General features: G+C 39.8%; 1 protein-coding gene and 1 pseudogene across 8 annotated transcripts in view; both read left to right on the forward strand.

Moving 5' to 3' along the window:
* NFYA (nuclear transcription factor Y subunit alpha) overlaps positions 1 to 7,529 on the forward strand; it is a 30,150-nt gene extending 22,621 nt beyond the window's left edge. For all 8 annotated transcript variants that reach the window (XM_072642024.1, XM_072642023.1, XM_072642017.1 and 5 more), the window contains one exon: positions 4,834 to 7,529. In XM_072642024.1, the coding sequence (XP_072498125.1) occupies positions 4,834 to 4,887 (54 nt within the window). In that variant the 3' untranslated portion in view covers positions 4,888 to 7,529. The remainder of the gene's footprint in view (positions 1 to 4,833) is intronic.
* A 1,544-nt stretch (positions 7,530 to 9,073) lies between these two features.
* LOC140526088 (vacuolar fusion protein MON1 homolog B-like) lies at positions 9,074 to 10,155 on the forward strand (annotated as a pseudogene).
* Positions 10,156 to 15,878: the final 5,723 nt, after the last annotated feature.

Below are 15,878 nucleotides of genomic sequence, written 5' to 3' on the forward strand. Positions count from 1 at the left end.
TGTAAAATAAGATGGGGAAGGAAATGGCAAGATACTTCAGTATTCTTAACAAGACAATCCCAATTGGGGTCATGAAGAGTCACATAAGACTGACAAACAACTCAGCCACAACAAAGGTGGCACGCTGGATAGAGTGTCAGACTTGTAGTCAAGAAGACATGAGTTCAAATCCAGTCCAGTGACCCTGGACAAGTCACTTAATCTGTTTGCCTTAATTTTCCTCATCTGTAAAATGAGATTGACAACAGCACCTACTTCCCAGGGTTGTTATGAAGATTAATAATAATGATAACCACATCTAACATTTATATAGCACTTGATACCTACCAGGCGCTGTGCTAATGTTTTACAGTTACTATCTCTTGATCCTCACAGCATTGTAAAGTGCTTACTTAGCCCAGTGTCTGGCACATAGTAAGCTCTATGTATTAACTGCTGTTATTATTAAATCTTTATTTCCAGTTCTGATATATTAACTTTCATGCCACTCACACATTCCCAACTGCCAATAGAATGTTAATTGGTCACTTCAGATGGAGCATATCCAAAACTAAATTCATTATTCTAGCTTCTAGTTCCCTTCCATGATTAGCCACTTTTTGTCCATTACAACCTTTATCACTTTTTCCCAAGCTAGAAACTTTGGCATCATCTGACCACTTTTATTTCATCCCACGTATATATAATTTGAACTCAAGTCCTTTCGGTTCCTTTATCTCGCAGTGTTTGTAGACTTCACCCTGTCCTCTTTTACCTAGAATTGGGCCTATATAACTTCAGTAGTCTCCTGATCAGTTTTCTCTCTCTAATCCATCGTTCATAGCACCAGTGCCAAATTAAGTTTCCTAAATGTGATTTTCATCATATCCTTACTGATCTCTGGTCTGCTTGGGCACCTCATTTCCTATGACATCAGGTCCAGGCCCTTGTAGTTCAAGGCTTTTCACCTTGATTTCACCCTTCCTATCCAGTCTTACTGGCCATTTTTTTTGAATACGAATTATTTGTTCCATATTTTAGCAAGCATTAAGTGCCTTCTGTGTGGTAGGTGCTGTATACCTGGTACTGAGAATTAAAAGACAAAAAAAAAATAATTCCTGCTCTCAAAATCTATTTCAGTCAGGTTTCACACTTCACTACCTCTGCCTAAGTTATGAATCCTGCTTTTGTGCCTTGGTTTTTACTACTTTGAATTCTGGAATGCCCTGTGCCCCTCCTCCTCTTCACCTACCCAAGTTTTGCCTCCTGTATGACATGTTCCCCAAGTACTTTGATTCATAGTTTTGTCTCCAACCATAATAAATGATTAGCACATTCTATCATTAGTCAAGCTAAATTCTTGTCCTAGTGAATAAAGCCTCACCTTCCAAACCTGACTCTAGAACTTCATGGGGTGGGGAGGATTTTGAGGGTCATGACTACCTGTTTCCAAAGGCTTCTCTCAAGGTTGAGCTACTCTCAGCCCTGCAGGTATCAGTCAGGTCAACATTATGTGGAAAGAGCCCTGGACTAGAAATCAGATGATTTCACTTTTAGCTTTGATGGCCACCAAGCAGCTCTTTTTTAATTTAGGTAAGTCAGTAACTCCTTTCAGTGCCTCAATATTTCCTTTTCTATAAAATAAAGGGTTTAGATTAAATGATTATTATTAAACTTCTGCACCATGCTTCTTATTATTTGATTATGTGTTTATTGCTATCTTTTTTTATTTTGTGTTGTATAAAACATAAAATCATTCAGGACCATCTCAGGGTTATCGTTACTATCAAATGCTTTGTAACTGTTAAATATTTTACAACTATTAGCTATTATTTATGTTCTACACTGGGGAAAGTTCTATTTACCCGTTTGCCACTGTTAACTTCCAGTTAAGAAGGCAGTGTGAAAACTTGTAGAGAGTAGCTCTGCTCTCTCACATACTGAGAACAAATATAACTGAAAGGGCACCAGAATGAGCAGTGATCAGTAACTGTAGGAAACATCACCAACCAGCAGCTTCAGTTAGAAAAGCAGTTTGTGGAAGTCAGTCTGAACTGTTGTTAAAACCTGAAGCTTCTAGATGCTCTGAGTGGGGATCCATGATTGCTCAAGCTTAGAAAATCAGTCTGAAGCCTAGTCATTCTGGACCTGACCTGTCAAAATGAGGTGGGGCACCATATACCTCGTAGCACCTGGTGGGAGGCCCAGGAGGAGATTAGCTTAGTTCAGCAATCAGGTGAACATACAAGTGACCTCCCATAATCTTGGACATGACACTGGGGCATGTCAGAGCTGTAGCACAGTGCAGTAAAAATTATATAATAAAGGCTATTTCAAGAGAGGGTTCAAACTTAGAGATCGTGCCTTGCATCCAGTGTTCTTGACACAGTGACTGATTGGGTCTTTCCAGGAACACTGCCAGTTCTATTCTTCTGGAGACAGTACTGTCATTGACAAGGTCTCTGCCAGTCTTTGGGGCTGCCATCTTACTAGCCCTTGATTCTCTCAAGAATATTGGCTACATCTTTCTTGGTCAGGACTAAGGGATTGATCTCTGGTGAAATACACCAGAACTAATGGATATCTAGCTTCCTGTTATTGTTCCTCATAGACTCTTTCCCCCTGCCTTGCCCACTGGTGTTGCCAGGGTCAGATATTTGGGTTCCTGGAGTGTCTGATTCCAAGAATAGGAATAGGGCAAGGTACTGAGATACTGATAATTTTTATTTTTTTTTAAAAAAAAAGTACAGCTCAATTCTCTTCCTCCCAGTTTGGGAACAGAAAGGGAGGGTAGGACCCAGAAGACTGAGGCTTCCTGGTTCACCATTCTCATTCCTTTGTTTTCTGGACCTATTTATTTACAAAACTCTACAAAAACCGTGAGAAACAGCAACAGAATCTTGTGTGTGTCAAAGAACATATATTATAGAACCCACAAAACTAGAATTATGAGACAAATGCTGAAAGCAGGAAGGCAGCCAAAGGAGGGGTGCAAGCTGTCAACAACCGTATAAAACAATACTGCAAATCTCTTAATAATAATAGAAATTCATTTTGAAACAATTCTGAGTTTCCACCTTACATTAGCAGTGGAAAATGATAAATATTGAAGGTGCTGTTAGAGCACAGGCACCAGTTCATTGGTGGTGAAGCTATAAATTTATGTATACCTAAACTGCATGCCCTGTAACTTGATAATACCACTATTAAGGGTATACCCCAGGGAGGTAACAGATACTGGGAAAGAAAAATATTTGTAGCAATACTTTTGTTGTAACAACGAATTAGAAACATGATGGGTACTTCTCAATTATGAAATGAATGGACCACTTTTGGAAAGTAAATGTAGTAGAATATTGCACCATAAAAAATGACAGAAGGGACTGATGGAGAGAAATCTGGGAAGTAGGATTTATTTGAACTGATTGAGTTCATGTGAATAGAACCAAGAGTACAATGTTTAAGATGACTACAATACTGTAGAACAAAATTACTCGGAAAGACTTAAGAACTATGATCAATGCAATGACTAATCAGGTCTCCAGAAGTCATATGGTAACTCAGTCCTACTTCCCATCTCTGAGCAGAGGTGAAGGCCTCCTGATGCATTGTGATGAGTCATTTATTTAGGAGCTTAGCGAATGGATGTGTTTGTTTGTTTGTTTGCTTAACTGTGCTTATTTGCTACCTAGGAAGGCTTTAATTTTTTTCTGGGGTTGGAGGTGAGGAAGGGTTATGAGACTTAGGCACAAAAAAAAAAAAAAAGACAGTTAAGGTTTGTTTTGTTTTTTTTTTTTTTAACACAGAAGAGAGCATAGGAAGCTGGTCAGTATTGGTACTACAGTGTTAACTTATGAAATCCTTAAAACAAGGTTGCATAATACAGTTTTACAATCCATTATACAATTCTCTTTTCTTTGTATTATGGAAATATTTGTTTGTTGATTGTAAGATTCATAATTTTAAAGAGTATTTTTAAAAATCATTGTTATTCTCATCTTTAAGTAGATTGTAGCTGTCAGTTGTGGGCCAGGCCTGACTCGATCCAGTCTGATGGATTAGAGGGAAATGAGGCACTCATAGACTTAACAAAAAGAAGCTTAATATCTTGGAGAGGATTTTCAGCAAGGATACAATCTTGATACAGTTGAATGAAGCTCCCCTGCCTCCACATTAGCCACAATTGGCTGTGCACTTCCCCACCTACCACTTCAAAGTCATACTGATTCAGTCCTGCCAACCAAGGCTAAAATAAACTGATAGACTAACATTTAACAAAAGGACTTTTACTCAACAGTAGTGCATGAGAGATGCCTCCAAATTTGCCATGAGTCACTCTTGGTCAGAAATATGTGCCAAAAGAGCTCTCAGGAGCTCCAGATTCCTCCTGTTGCTGGCTTTTTATACTTAGGTGAAAAGGAAATTATTTCAGTAGTTGAAACCTTAGTTCTTTGGACCAATTAAGTCTTGAAGATGATTTCATTCTTTAAGGGAAAGCAAACAACCTACCATTCAGGGACCCAAAGTAGATATTCCTTCCACAAACTACACCAGGCAGGGACTATTTTAAATATATTTCTCTTGTAATTCCTGCTAGGGAAGTAGTTAGCATTTACAAGTACCTGTTTATTGTAAGTGGAATGTGTTAGCCCCATCTCTTCTTTGAAAAGGCAATGTGCAGCAGTGCTATCCGTTCTTTACACTTACTGTAAACTGTAGACAGATAAACTTTTTGTATAATGTGTTTTGTTTTTGATAAAGCTTTCTTTCCATGAAGACTCGTTGTGCAAATCAAAAGTATTTACTCTGGAGAATAAAGATGATGGAGTTGTTTATTCTTTTCTTTGTCTGCAGGATCCAAATCAAGCAGATGAAGAAGCAATGGCACAAATGATTCGAGTATCCTAACCAAAAGCAGAGAGAGCGAGCTGATCCAGGTTCCTCTCCCATTATCCCAGGAAATTGAGCAGATCTTCAGTGGGACACTTATGATCACATTCTGCCCTTTTCTACAAAACAGAAACCGCTTAATTTTTCCTAAGTGGTTTGGTATTATAATTGCAGTGATCTCTGGCGAATTGAAATTCCAAGGACTCTGTTCCACCCCTCTCAGTCAGGACTTCAGATTATTAATGACATTAGTATTTCATATATTTGGATGGTACAAGAGACAGAAAGCCAATGAGACAGTACTACAAGCAGCACTTAATTTGGCTGGTGAAGCAGGGCCATCCCAGGGGAGAGATACTGTTCAATCATTAGCAAGACTGCAGTCCAGGAAACCACAGCCCACTTCTTCCCACCTGGAGTTTGGTTAGTCTCATCCATCCATGAAGTTTGAGATTTTACATGAGACCAACAGAATGAACATGTTGCATGCAGAGATGACTTTCAGGCAGAGGAAATTTTCATCCTGTGATATGTAAAGAACACACTGCTCCCTAAGAATAAGGTTCAATCAGCCTATGATTGTAGCAAGAACCTGAATTCACCTGTTTGGTTTAATGCCAAGGGGAAAAATGTACCTCTGGAGTAAAAGAATCAAAGACTCACTAGCATTTTAAAATGCTTCTCTTCTCAACTTAGGTGGTGGTCTTATCTTCCCTCTGAAAATGTAACCGATATACAGATCACCTGGATCACAAATTTTCTAATTTTTTTTCCCCATAAGATTCTAGGGATAGCCAGTTCTGGAAATTGCTATTCCTGGAGCAGAAAACAAAAAATTTTAAGTTATATTTGTGTTTAAATGCTGAGAACATTTGTAGTCAGTAAAATGTCAAGAAAGCAAAACTGTACAGGTTGCTGATCACAGACTTTCTATAAAACTATCCACTTTTGACAGCACTTCAGGAACAGAAGGGAGAATGCAATGATTTGTTTGTGTGTGTGTGTCTGTCTGTGTATCTTTTGTAACATGATCCAGAGCAGATCTGGGGTAGATTGTTAGGAAGTGAAGAGTGAGGAACAGATTCATACTAAAACCTAACCTAGCAGGGGAGTGGAAATTTACTGTCTTTAGTCTGAGATTTGTTAGCCCTTTGCCATTTCCAAAAATCGTGGCTTTTACCCAGGTGCCATGGTATTCAATGTTAATTATTGGAGCCAGTAAATTTTGTTCCTACAGCAGATTTTCGTTTTTTAAATCCTCTTGGCAGCTGGTATATGGATGCCTATTTCCACTTGCTTTTACCATTTAAGATGTAACCTTATACTTTGATTCAGGGGTCTTGTACAGAAAGGCTTTCACATTGTATCCTTACAGTGGGACCAAACTGGCAATAGATTCTGGAGCCCTCTAAACATCAGGAATGGAGCAGGGTTACCAGATCGAGTACCCCTCATAAAGAAGCTTTCATGTCTTGGACTTTGTGGTTCAGAGAATTAAGAAGAAGAAGAGTTGCTCTCTATTGAACAAAAGTTGTTTAAAAATATTTAGTATTTCTGCTGAAAAAAAGCTGGAGCAAAGTATAAATAAGGTGGAGGGGATGTTTTCTCATTTTTGTCTTCCCTGTAAAAATGTTGCATGAAAAAGGAGGGAAAAATTAAACCTTTAAAAGGAAATGAAAAAAGTAAGGCTGATATTGGGACAGTAGCATAAGTATGGATGAGTAATCTCCCTCATCCCAGGACTAATCCATGGATTCCATTGTATCTAATGTGGCTTCCAAATGTCAGGAGGGTCTGTCCCTTTCAGATGCTCCCATGGGAAGTGATTATTTGTTATTCTAGTTTCAGAGGCTCGTCTTACTAAGAACAAAGTTTGTATGATGATGATAAAACAGAAGGGCTTTAGATTACTGATTTATCTTTAGGATCCAGTATTAAAAGAGTAAGCCCCTCAAACTTGATCTCTCAAGCTCATTAAGAGAAGCAGTTTTTAAACTGTATTTATTTATGTTTGTAAACTTGTACATAGTAACAACCCTGCAAATGTTTTGTTACTCTATTTTACATCTTTTAGGTTCTTTGGGGGTTTTTGTGGGGTAGGGAGGTGATGGGAGGAAAATACTTCAGTTTTCAGTTTGACTTTTGCATTTAGTGTCTTTGGGTTTTTTGTTATCTTAAAACACCATGACTTTGCAAGGAGAGTTTGGGAAATTATTTTTATTTGCTCCTAGGAAATCCTTTCCTTATTTGTAGGTGTGACTGTTCTAATGACTTTACAGTTGAAAATGTGGATAACTGGATTGAATGAATAATTGGCATAATGTATAGTGTTACATTTCATTTGAGTACTTTTTTTTGCAGGATAATTGTGCGTGTATGTATATATAAATATATATTATATATATATTTTTAAGTGCATTGTTACATATAACATGTCCATGTCTATACCGCTAGGCCAGGGGAACGTTTTCTGGGTTGTGGGTGCCTGTTAATAATGTCTTGGCTTTCATTTGTGAACTTAAGCTACATGAAAGTTTTTCCCCTAGAGAGGGGAATACAGGTGATCATTGGTGACATTGGAATTCAGAGTAATTTCCCATTGTTATTTTTTAAAAGAAATTTATAAAAATATTAAAAATAAAAGTTTGTGTTTTAGGGAAGCACTTTTATTCCTTCAACTCTTTCCATCCTGTGCCCATAAATTTAGCTTGTTTGTCTGAGATGGCAATTATTAATTTTTTAACATGTAAGGTTTTCCTTGGACTTGTATCATGCAAGTCATCACTTTGCTTTTCTAAGGGATTATACAGAAGCTAAATTTTATTCACTGTAGATCCAGTTGGGAGATGTTCTTTAAAGATACTAAGGGCCAGCTAGGTGGCACAGTGAATATAGTAGTGTTCAATTTGGGCTTCAGAAGCTAACTGACCTTGAGTAAGCCACTTAATCTGCCTCAGTTTCCTCAGCTGTAAAATTGAAATAACAAAGTATGTCCCAAGGTTTTTCTGAGGCTCAATCAAATTAGATAATATTTGGAAAATACAGCATAGTCCGTGACACAGAGTTAGTGCTTAATCATTGCATGTTTCCTTCCTAAGGGGAAGTAGCATGGTGCAGTTGATAAGATGCTGGATCTGGAATCTGGAATTGAAGGCCTGGATTCAAATCCTGGGTCTTCCGCTTACTTGTTGTGATATTTGGCAAGTCGTCATCATAATCTGGGCCTGTTTCCACAACTGTGAAATGAGGAGTTTGGACAAGATCTGAAGGTGCTTTCCAGCTTTAGATTTGTCAGTCTTTGAAATTATCCTGAATTCAAATCTGGCCTCAAATACTTAGTAGCTTGTGACCCTGAGTAAGTTGCTTAATCCTGTTTGCCAGTCTCTTTATTTGCAAGATGAGCTGGAAAGTAAATGGCAAACCACTTTATTATCTTTGCCTAGAAAACCCCAAATGGGATCATGAAGAGTTGGGCACAACTCAAAGCGGCTGTCAAGTGGTTCTAACCTGTGGGTGGCCAGAGCGAATAAAGCATACTAGGAATAGGAGAGTTAGGAAGAAAATAGAAGTTTAATTTCCAAGTGAGAAAAGTAGCTTGTGGAGCCCTGCTCCTAGTGGGAAGGCCCAAGGCAGTGTGGGGAGATCTCAATACTTAACACCAATGGTTGCACAGTGAGCTCTAGCCCCTAGAGGAATAGCAGCAGTTTAATTCATAGGACATTCATGATCAGAACATGGCTACTACAGGTGTTTATCCAAGGTCACACCCACCTGATATGGGTGTGAAACAATTCTGTGATTTTGCTGGGGCTGAGATCACCCAGAGAGTGAGTATAAGGGATTGTGGCTATGCCAAGCTTGGGGCACAGCTTGCTTGCTGGGCCTTAGCTTTGGAAAATAGGGTGTCTTCTAATATCTTGACAAAAGTTGCTGAATAAGAAGAGGGAAATGACAAACATTCTAGCTTCACCACATTTGGAGGAGTGTGATTTTTCATTGCTAAAAGCTTCCTTTGGCTTAGTGATGCTGGTGGCCACCTGACTACCACTGTGTTTCCCCAGGACAGGAATTATTCTACCCTGGTACAGTAGTTCTACCCTGCGACTTCATTAGAAAAGTGGCAAATTATTCTATCTAGAAAGTGGTCTTGAACCCTAACAGAATGTGAAAGTGGAGTCTGGTGGTTCTGCCCAAGCCTTGCAAGCCCACAGTGACTGGGGTCTTTCAGGGTTATTAATATTGAGGAGCTATTGGGGGTCCCAAGAAGCCAGTGCTAAGAGGGTTCAAGTGGTTATGGCTGGGCCCAGGGAGCACTCTGGCATATCTAAGGAGGATGCCCCAGTCCAGCTAGGTGTACGTGAGCTTTCAGGCTAGACCCCCTTGGAGAAGGATATCAAAGGGACTGAAATACTTGAGAAAGTCAGACAAAATGCAAAGCACTGATGACTCTGGTCAGAGAGGTGTAACGCTGACTCCTGGTTCTCAAGATGAGGAAGGTGTGATAGCTGAGGATCAGCTCAGCTAGCAGAAGCATATGTTTGTGCTGAGTAAGGTTGGAAAACCTATCCCCACTGTAGTCCTATGAGGAGCTGCCACCATGCATGTGATGTTGGTCTTGGTTTCATTCATTCAGAGTAGGAACTGTGCCATCTGTCCCATCTAATCAGATGGTCACACACCAGTCTTGCAGCAAGGCCTACTAGTGCTGCCAGCAGTGTACTGAACTCCATAGTCTAGCACAACTGTGTCATGAGCTGGGAGTGCATGCCCAGATGGTGATCTAAGCAAGTGTGGCTCAGAAGTTTGAGCACCAGAGAAGCTGTAAATCAGAGCAGCTGCTGTCCTGCTCAGAGTTGATCCTTGACAGCTGGAGTGGGATGGGTTTTTTGCTGGATGTTACCTGCCCCATTACGATACAGCCTGGGTGCCCTCCTGCAGTGAGCCATGGCACCCAGCCTGGCCTTCTCTACCTTGGCTGCTGGCCACCACCTGGTAACTAACACAAGAGCAGACTGTCCTGGAAGACTACTGACCTTGTTCTTCTATGCTGCTGGACTTGGAAGCTGCTTCTGCCTTCCAGGCAGATGAGGTCTGGGCCCTTGTCTGCCTAGCATGCTTCAATCCAGATGGATTATATGATGCCTCTGTCAGCTGTCTGGATCAAGATGCTATCTATTGTTCCCCTCTACTATGAGGTCTTCCAGGCCCTGACTGGTATTGTTCCCCTCTACTATGAGGTCTTCCAGGCCCTGTTTGACTGACATCACATACCTAAAGAGAGCCTAGAGGCCCTGGGTGCCTTCTAGATTCTGGTAGGGTAAGGTTGACATCCTTTTATGTAGTTGCCCTATAGTGGTGGTTCTCCTATGGGCACCTCTAGCACCTTTGACAACTCTCAACAGCTGAGATAGTTCATTTATTCATTCATATGGACGGTCCATATGCCAGTGAGTGAATGCCAGAGGCTTTTTTTTACCTCTATCATCACCTTCATGGACTAATGCATTCTCCATCCTAGCCCCTTTAACTCATCAACCATGTGGCTGAGAACACTGCTTGCTTGGCTGATGCCAAAGCCTGATTCAATCTACTGTTTACAACATCAAGTGCCATCCATGCAGTAACCAAGCTCCTACAAAGGAGAACTGATTGTATCCCTTATCCTCCAAAGTATTCAACCATCCCCTACCCAGCCTACCAGGGAAAATCAACAAACCTTACAACTTTGGAGAATGGCCTTTGACACCCTTTCCCAAAGTCCCTGCCCCTTTTCACACCTTAGTATACTGGCTTGGGAAACAAGAAGGTGGAAGCTATGTTGAATGATCCCTTTCCTGTCTTTTCTTGGGGAGGGAAGATGGAGAAGGGGGAAGGGGTAATATGTGTGTGATAGAGAGCAGGTGGGAAGGCCACCATTCCCTGACCTCCTTGTTACTGCTACCTGAAGGCTGAGATGACTAGGTTTCCTCAGGGAAGCTCTAAGAGCTTGTCCGTGGGTGTGTGTCCATATGAGTCTGTCTCTGGGTGTGTAGCTTGGGTAGAAGGGCACTAGCAGCTGAGGGCAGGGAGGGCTCTTAAAGGAAGATGGATCTTTGAGTAGGCAGAGGTGAGGAGGGAGTGCCTAACACACATGAGGGACAGCCAGTGCAAAGGTAAGAGAAGTGAGATGAGAGTGACATGAGAAATAGACAGTTTAGCTGGGCAGAGTGGGAAAGGGTGAGATGTACAAGTTGGGGGGGGGGGGGTTGGGAAGGGCTTTAAAAGTTCAAGGAGTTTCTACCTGCTCCTAGAGGCAATAGGGAAACTCCTAGAGTTTTTGAGTAGCAGGTGCAGATACCTGTGCTTAAAGAAAAACATTTTGCAATAATGTGAAGTATCTCCGGATAGGGGAAAAATGCAAAACATAATTCAAGAAGATCAATAATGAGGCTGTTGGAACAATCTAGACGAGGGGTGGGGAACATATGGCCTTGAGGCCACCTATGGCCCTCTAGGTCCTCAAGTTTGGCCCTTTGACTAAGTCCAAACTTCTCAGAACAAATCCTTTTATTGTAACCTAGATTCTAGGTGAAAAGTGATTAGGACCTAAACCAAGGTGGTGAGAAAGGGGTCAGACACAGGAGAGTTTGTGGAGGTTTGAGGAAGCTAGGTGATAGAGTAGATAGAGCATTGGGCTTGTAGTGAGAAACACTCAAATTCTTGAGTTCACATTTGGTCTCAGTCACTTAATAACTGTGTGACCCTGGGCAAGCCATTTAACCCTGTTTGCCTCAGTTTCCTCATCTGTAAAATGAACTGGATAAAGTAATGGCAAACCATTCCAGTATCTCTCCTAAGAAAACCCCAAATGGAGTCATGAAGTTCGGAGTCCCAAGGTTCCCTGTTTGGAAGACCAAAGAGTGCCGCTGTCCTAGAAGGAGGAGAGTTTGGAAGAGGGCTGGGTTTGGGAGAGGGGAGATAATGAGTGCTATTTTGAACATGTTGAGTGTGAGAAGTCTCCAGGACTTTCAGTTTGAAATGTCCAATAATTGGTGAAGTGGGACTGAAGCCCAAGAGAGATAAAAGGCTGGATACATAGGTCTGTGAGTCATCTGTGTAGGATGATTTCACCAATGAAGTTCATGGAGAATGTAGGTCAAGAGAAAGAGAATGTAGATTAATCAAGAAGAGAAGAGAACCCAGGACAGTCTTGAGAAATGTCCACAGAGAACATGCTGTGGATGATGAACCAGCAGAGGAGACTGACAAGGTACTGTTAGGAAGGTAGAAGAATCAGGAGAGAGAATTGTATTAAGGACTCAGAGGAATACATCCAGGAAGAGAGGGAGGGGTAGTCCAAAATGTTCAAAGTAGCAAATAGGTTGAGAAAGATGAGGACAGAGAAAACACTGTCAGATCCAACAAGACTGGTAATTTTGGAGAAACTGATTTAGTTGAATGATGAGGTCAGAAGTCAGATTTCAGGAGTGAGAAAAGAGGAAGCTGAAGAAAGGTGTATCCTTTTGTTTTACTAGGAGTTTGGTTGAGAAAGGGGGGAGGAGGAATGCAGGATGAAAATTGCTTAAAGGAATGTAAATGCTTTTTAAAAGATGGGAAAGATGGGCACATTTGAAGGCAATAAGGAAGGAATTAGAGGTTGAAGAAATAGTGGAGGGCATGATTGAGGTTGCAGTCTGTTGGGAGAGGAGGGGATGGGATTAAGGGCACATGTTCAAGGATTAGCCTGACCAAGAGAAAGTCCAACATCATGGTCAGATATCTGGGGAAAGGAGGGGAAGTAGGGAATGATGTCCAGGAGTTTTGAGGGGAATAGAGGAGAGAAGAGGGTGTTATAGGCAAGTGGCCTAAATATCAGTGTTTTCAGTAAGAGATTTGGCAGGGTGGGTTGTGTGGAGAAGACAGGGAGGGTGGCACTGAAGTCCTGTTGAAGTTGGGTACATGAACTTACAATGTATTAAACATAGTTCTATGATTTTCCCTGCCACCATCCAGGGAGATGCTTATTTACAAAATATTTCAAAGGGATTATTTTTCCTTTGAGATTTTAGATATTCAGCTTAAATATTTCCCTTTCCCTCCTCACCCCCCCCACAAATACATGACAATCCTTAAACTAATTACAAAATAGTCAAATTTCCAGACCTTTTTGGAATTGGTATTTACAATATTTTAGACCTATGAGAGTAAAACAAAGTAATACCTGGCAGAAGTATTAACCTTTTTCTAATACTTGTTTTTTATCTAACCTTCTATAGTGGAGTAATTTCTGATATTAGAGACTGTTTTTAAAGTGTTGGGGTTCAAACACTTTAATATCCAAAGTATGACTAGTTGTGCAAAAATTTCTAAGATGTGAAGTTGCCTACATTAGTCAGTTCAGTAAGACCAGTACTATAAGGCAACCTTTCAAGAATACAATTCCATTAGATCAGAAGTTCTTGACCCTGGGATCTAGCTTTTAAAACTACTTCAATAATTGTATTTAAATATGATTTGTAGGGATGGTTTAACATGAGGAAAATTATTAACATAATCGATATCAATAACAAAAGTGACAAAAATAATACGATTATATCAATAGTTGCAGAAAAGGCCTTTGGCAAAATACAGCTATTACAAACACTCAAAAGCAGAAGTATACATGGATTTTTCCATAAAGTGATAAGAAGCATCTATCTGAAACCATCAGCAAGTATTATTTGTAATGGAGATAAGCTCGACACCATCCCAATAAGATCAAGAGTGAAACAAGGATGCCCATTATCACCAATATAATTCAATATTGTATTAGAAATGCTAGCCAATAACAATAAGAGAAGAAAAAGAAATTGAAGGAATCAGAATGGGCAATGAGGAAATAAACTCTGCAGATGATATGATGATAGATTTGGAAAATCCTAGAGATTCAAATTAAAAAGTTAGTTGAAACAATTAATTACTTTAGCAAAGTAGCAGGATATAAAATAAACCCACATAAAGCATTGCCATATATCACCAACAAAACCCTGCGAGAAGAGATAGTTAGAGATACCCCATTTAAAATAATTGTAGATTGTATAAAATACCTGGGATCATACCTGCTAAGACAAACTCAGGATCTACATGACATAATTATAAAATTTACAAATAAAGTCAGATTTAAATTTGGAGAAATATTAATTGTTCTTGAGGGGGCAGAGCCAATAAAATAAAAATGACAGTTCTACTAAACTTATGTACTTATTCAATGCCATCCCAATTAAACTCCCAAAAATTATGTTATTGAGCTAGAAAAAAATAGTAAAATTCATTTGGAAGAACAAAAGGTCAAGAATATCAAAGGAATTAATAGAAGGAGGCTTAAGCAGTACCAGATCTTAAACTATATTATAAGGCAGTAATTATCAAAACTATCTAGCACAGGCTAGGAAATAAATGGATCAGTAGAATAGAGCAGACATGCAATACATAGTAGTAAAATAATTATAGTAACCTTGTGTTTGACAAATATAAAGATTTAAGCTTTTGGGATGAGTACACTATTTAGTAAAAATTATTGGGAAAACTTCAAAGCAGTCTGGCAGAAACTGGGTATTGATAAATATTTTACACTATTTACCAAGATAAGGTCAAAATGGATACATGACCTCGATATGAAAGGTTGTTGTGTTTGTCCTTTGTTCTTGAAGAGGACCATGACATCAAGATGATGACATGACTTGCACTTGACTTTGATTTGAGTGAGGGAGGGCTGTGCAAGGTCACCAGCCTCCATTTCTCCTCCTGAGCCATCTGGGTCCAGTGGCCTGATATTCATCAGGATAACTGGAGGTGGCCCAGGATGCAATGTGGGACCCTGGCCCTTTTAGGCTAAGGTCTTATCAAATTCTCACTTTGAGTGAGATATATCCATTCAATGAATTGGCATCTTTAAGTAGTTACTCGTGGGATGGCCCCTTATAATAAAGAAAAAAAATCAAAGTGGGAGAGGAAGACCCTCATGGTTCCTGAGTAAAAGAGAAACAGTTATTATTTATTATTTACATTCACTCTGTGCTAGGTGGGCAAGGACCTGTTGTCCAGTCTATGAGCTCCAGAGTGAAATGGGCTTAAGGCTTGGTCTTTGAGCAAGAAATCTAGCCAGTAAACCCAAAGGAAAAAAGGAAGCTTTTGGCCATGGAACTGTACCTTCCAATGGGTAGAGTATCCCAGGCAAGGACAGAGAGGAGGGGAAAGGAGGGGAGGGGAGAGGCTGCTACTCACTCACAAGTTGTGTTTGTCCATCATTCTCGAAGAGGATCATGTCCTTGCATGGGATACTCTATCCAGCAGAAGGTACACTTCTATGGACAAAAGCTGCCTATTTTCCTTTGGGTTTACTGGCTAGATTTCTTGCTCAAAGACCAAGCCTTAAGCCCAACTCACTCTGGAGCTCACAGATTGGACAACAAGGTCCCTGCCCACCTAGTACAGAATGAATGTAAATACTAAACAGTAACTGTTTCTCTTTTACCCAGGATCCCTGAGGGTCTTCCTCTCCCAGTTTTTTTTTTTAATTTTTTTCCTTTATTAAATGGGGCCATCCCATGAGTAACTATTGAATAGCTGTGAAAGGAGATAGCATAAGAAAACTAGAAGAACATGGAACACATTACTTATGAGACTTATGATAAACAAGAGATAGAGGGCATTGTGAGATGTAAAATGGATAATTTTGATTACATTAAATTGAAAAAGTTTTGTACAAATAAAACCAGTATAGCTAAGAAGAGAAGGAAAGCAGAGAATTTGGGGGGAGGATTTTTATAGACAGTTTCCTTGATAAAGGTCTCATATCTCAAATATATAAAGAACTTTGTCAAATTTATAAGAATACAAGTCATTCTCCAACTGATAAATGATCAAAGGATATGAACAGGTGGTTTTTTATGAAGAAATCAAAACTATACATAGTCATATAAAATGTTCTAAATCATTATTGATTAGAGAAATGAAAATTAAAACAACTTTGAGATATCTCATACCTATCA

This window comes from Notamacropus eugenii, chromosome 2 (genome assembly GCF_028372415.1).
Source record: "Notamacropus eugenii isolate mMacEug1 chromosome 2, mMacEug1.pri_v2, whole genome shotgun sequence".
In the NCBI taxonomy this organism is placed as follows: domain Eukaryota; kingdom Metazoa; phylum Chordata; class Mammalia; order Diprotodontia; family Macropodidae; genus Notamacropus; species Notamacropus eugenii.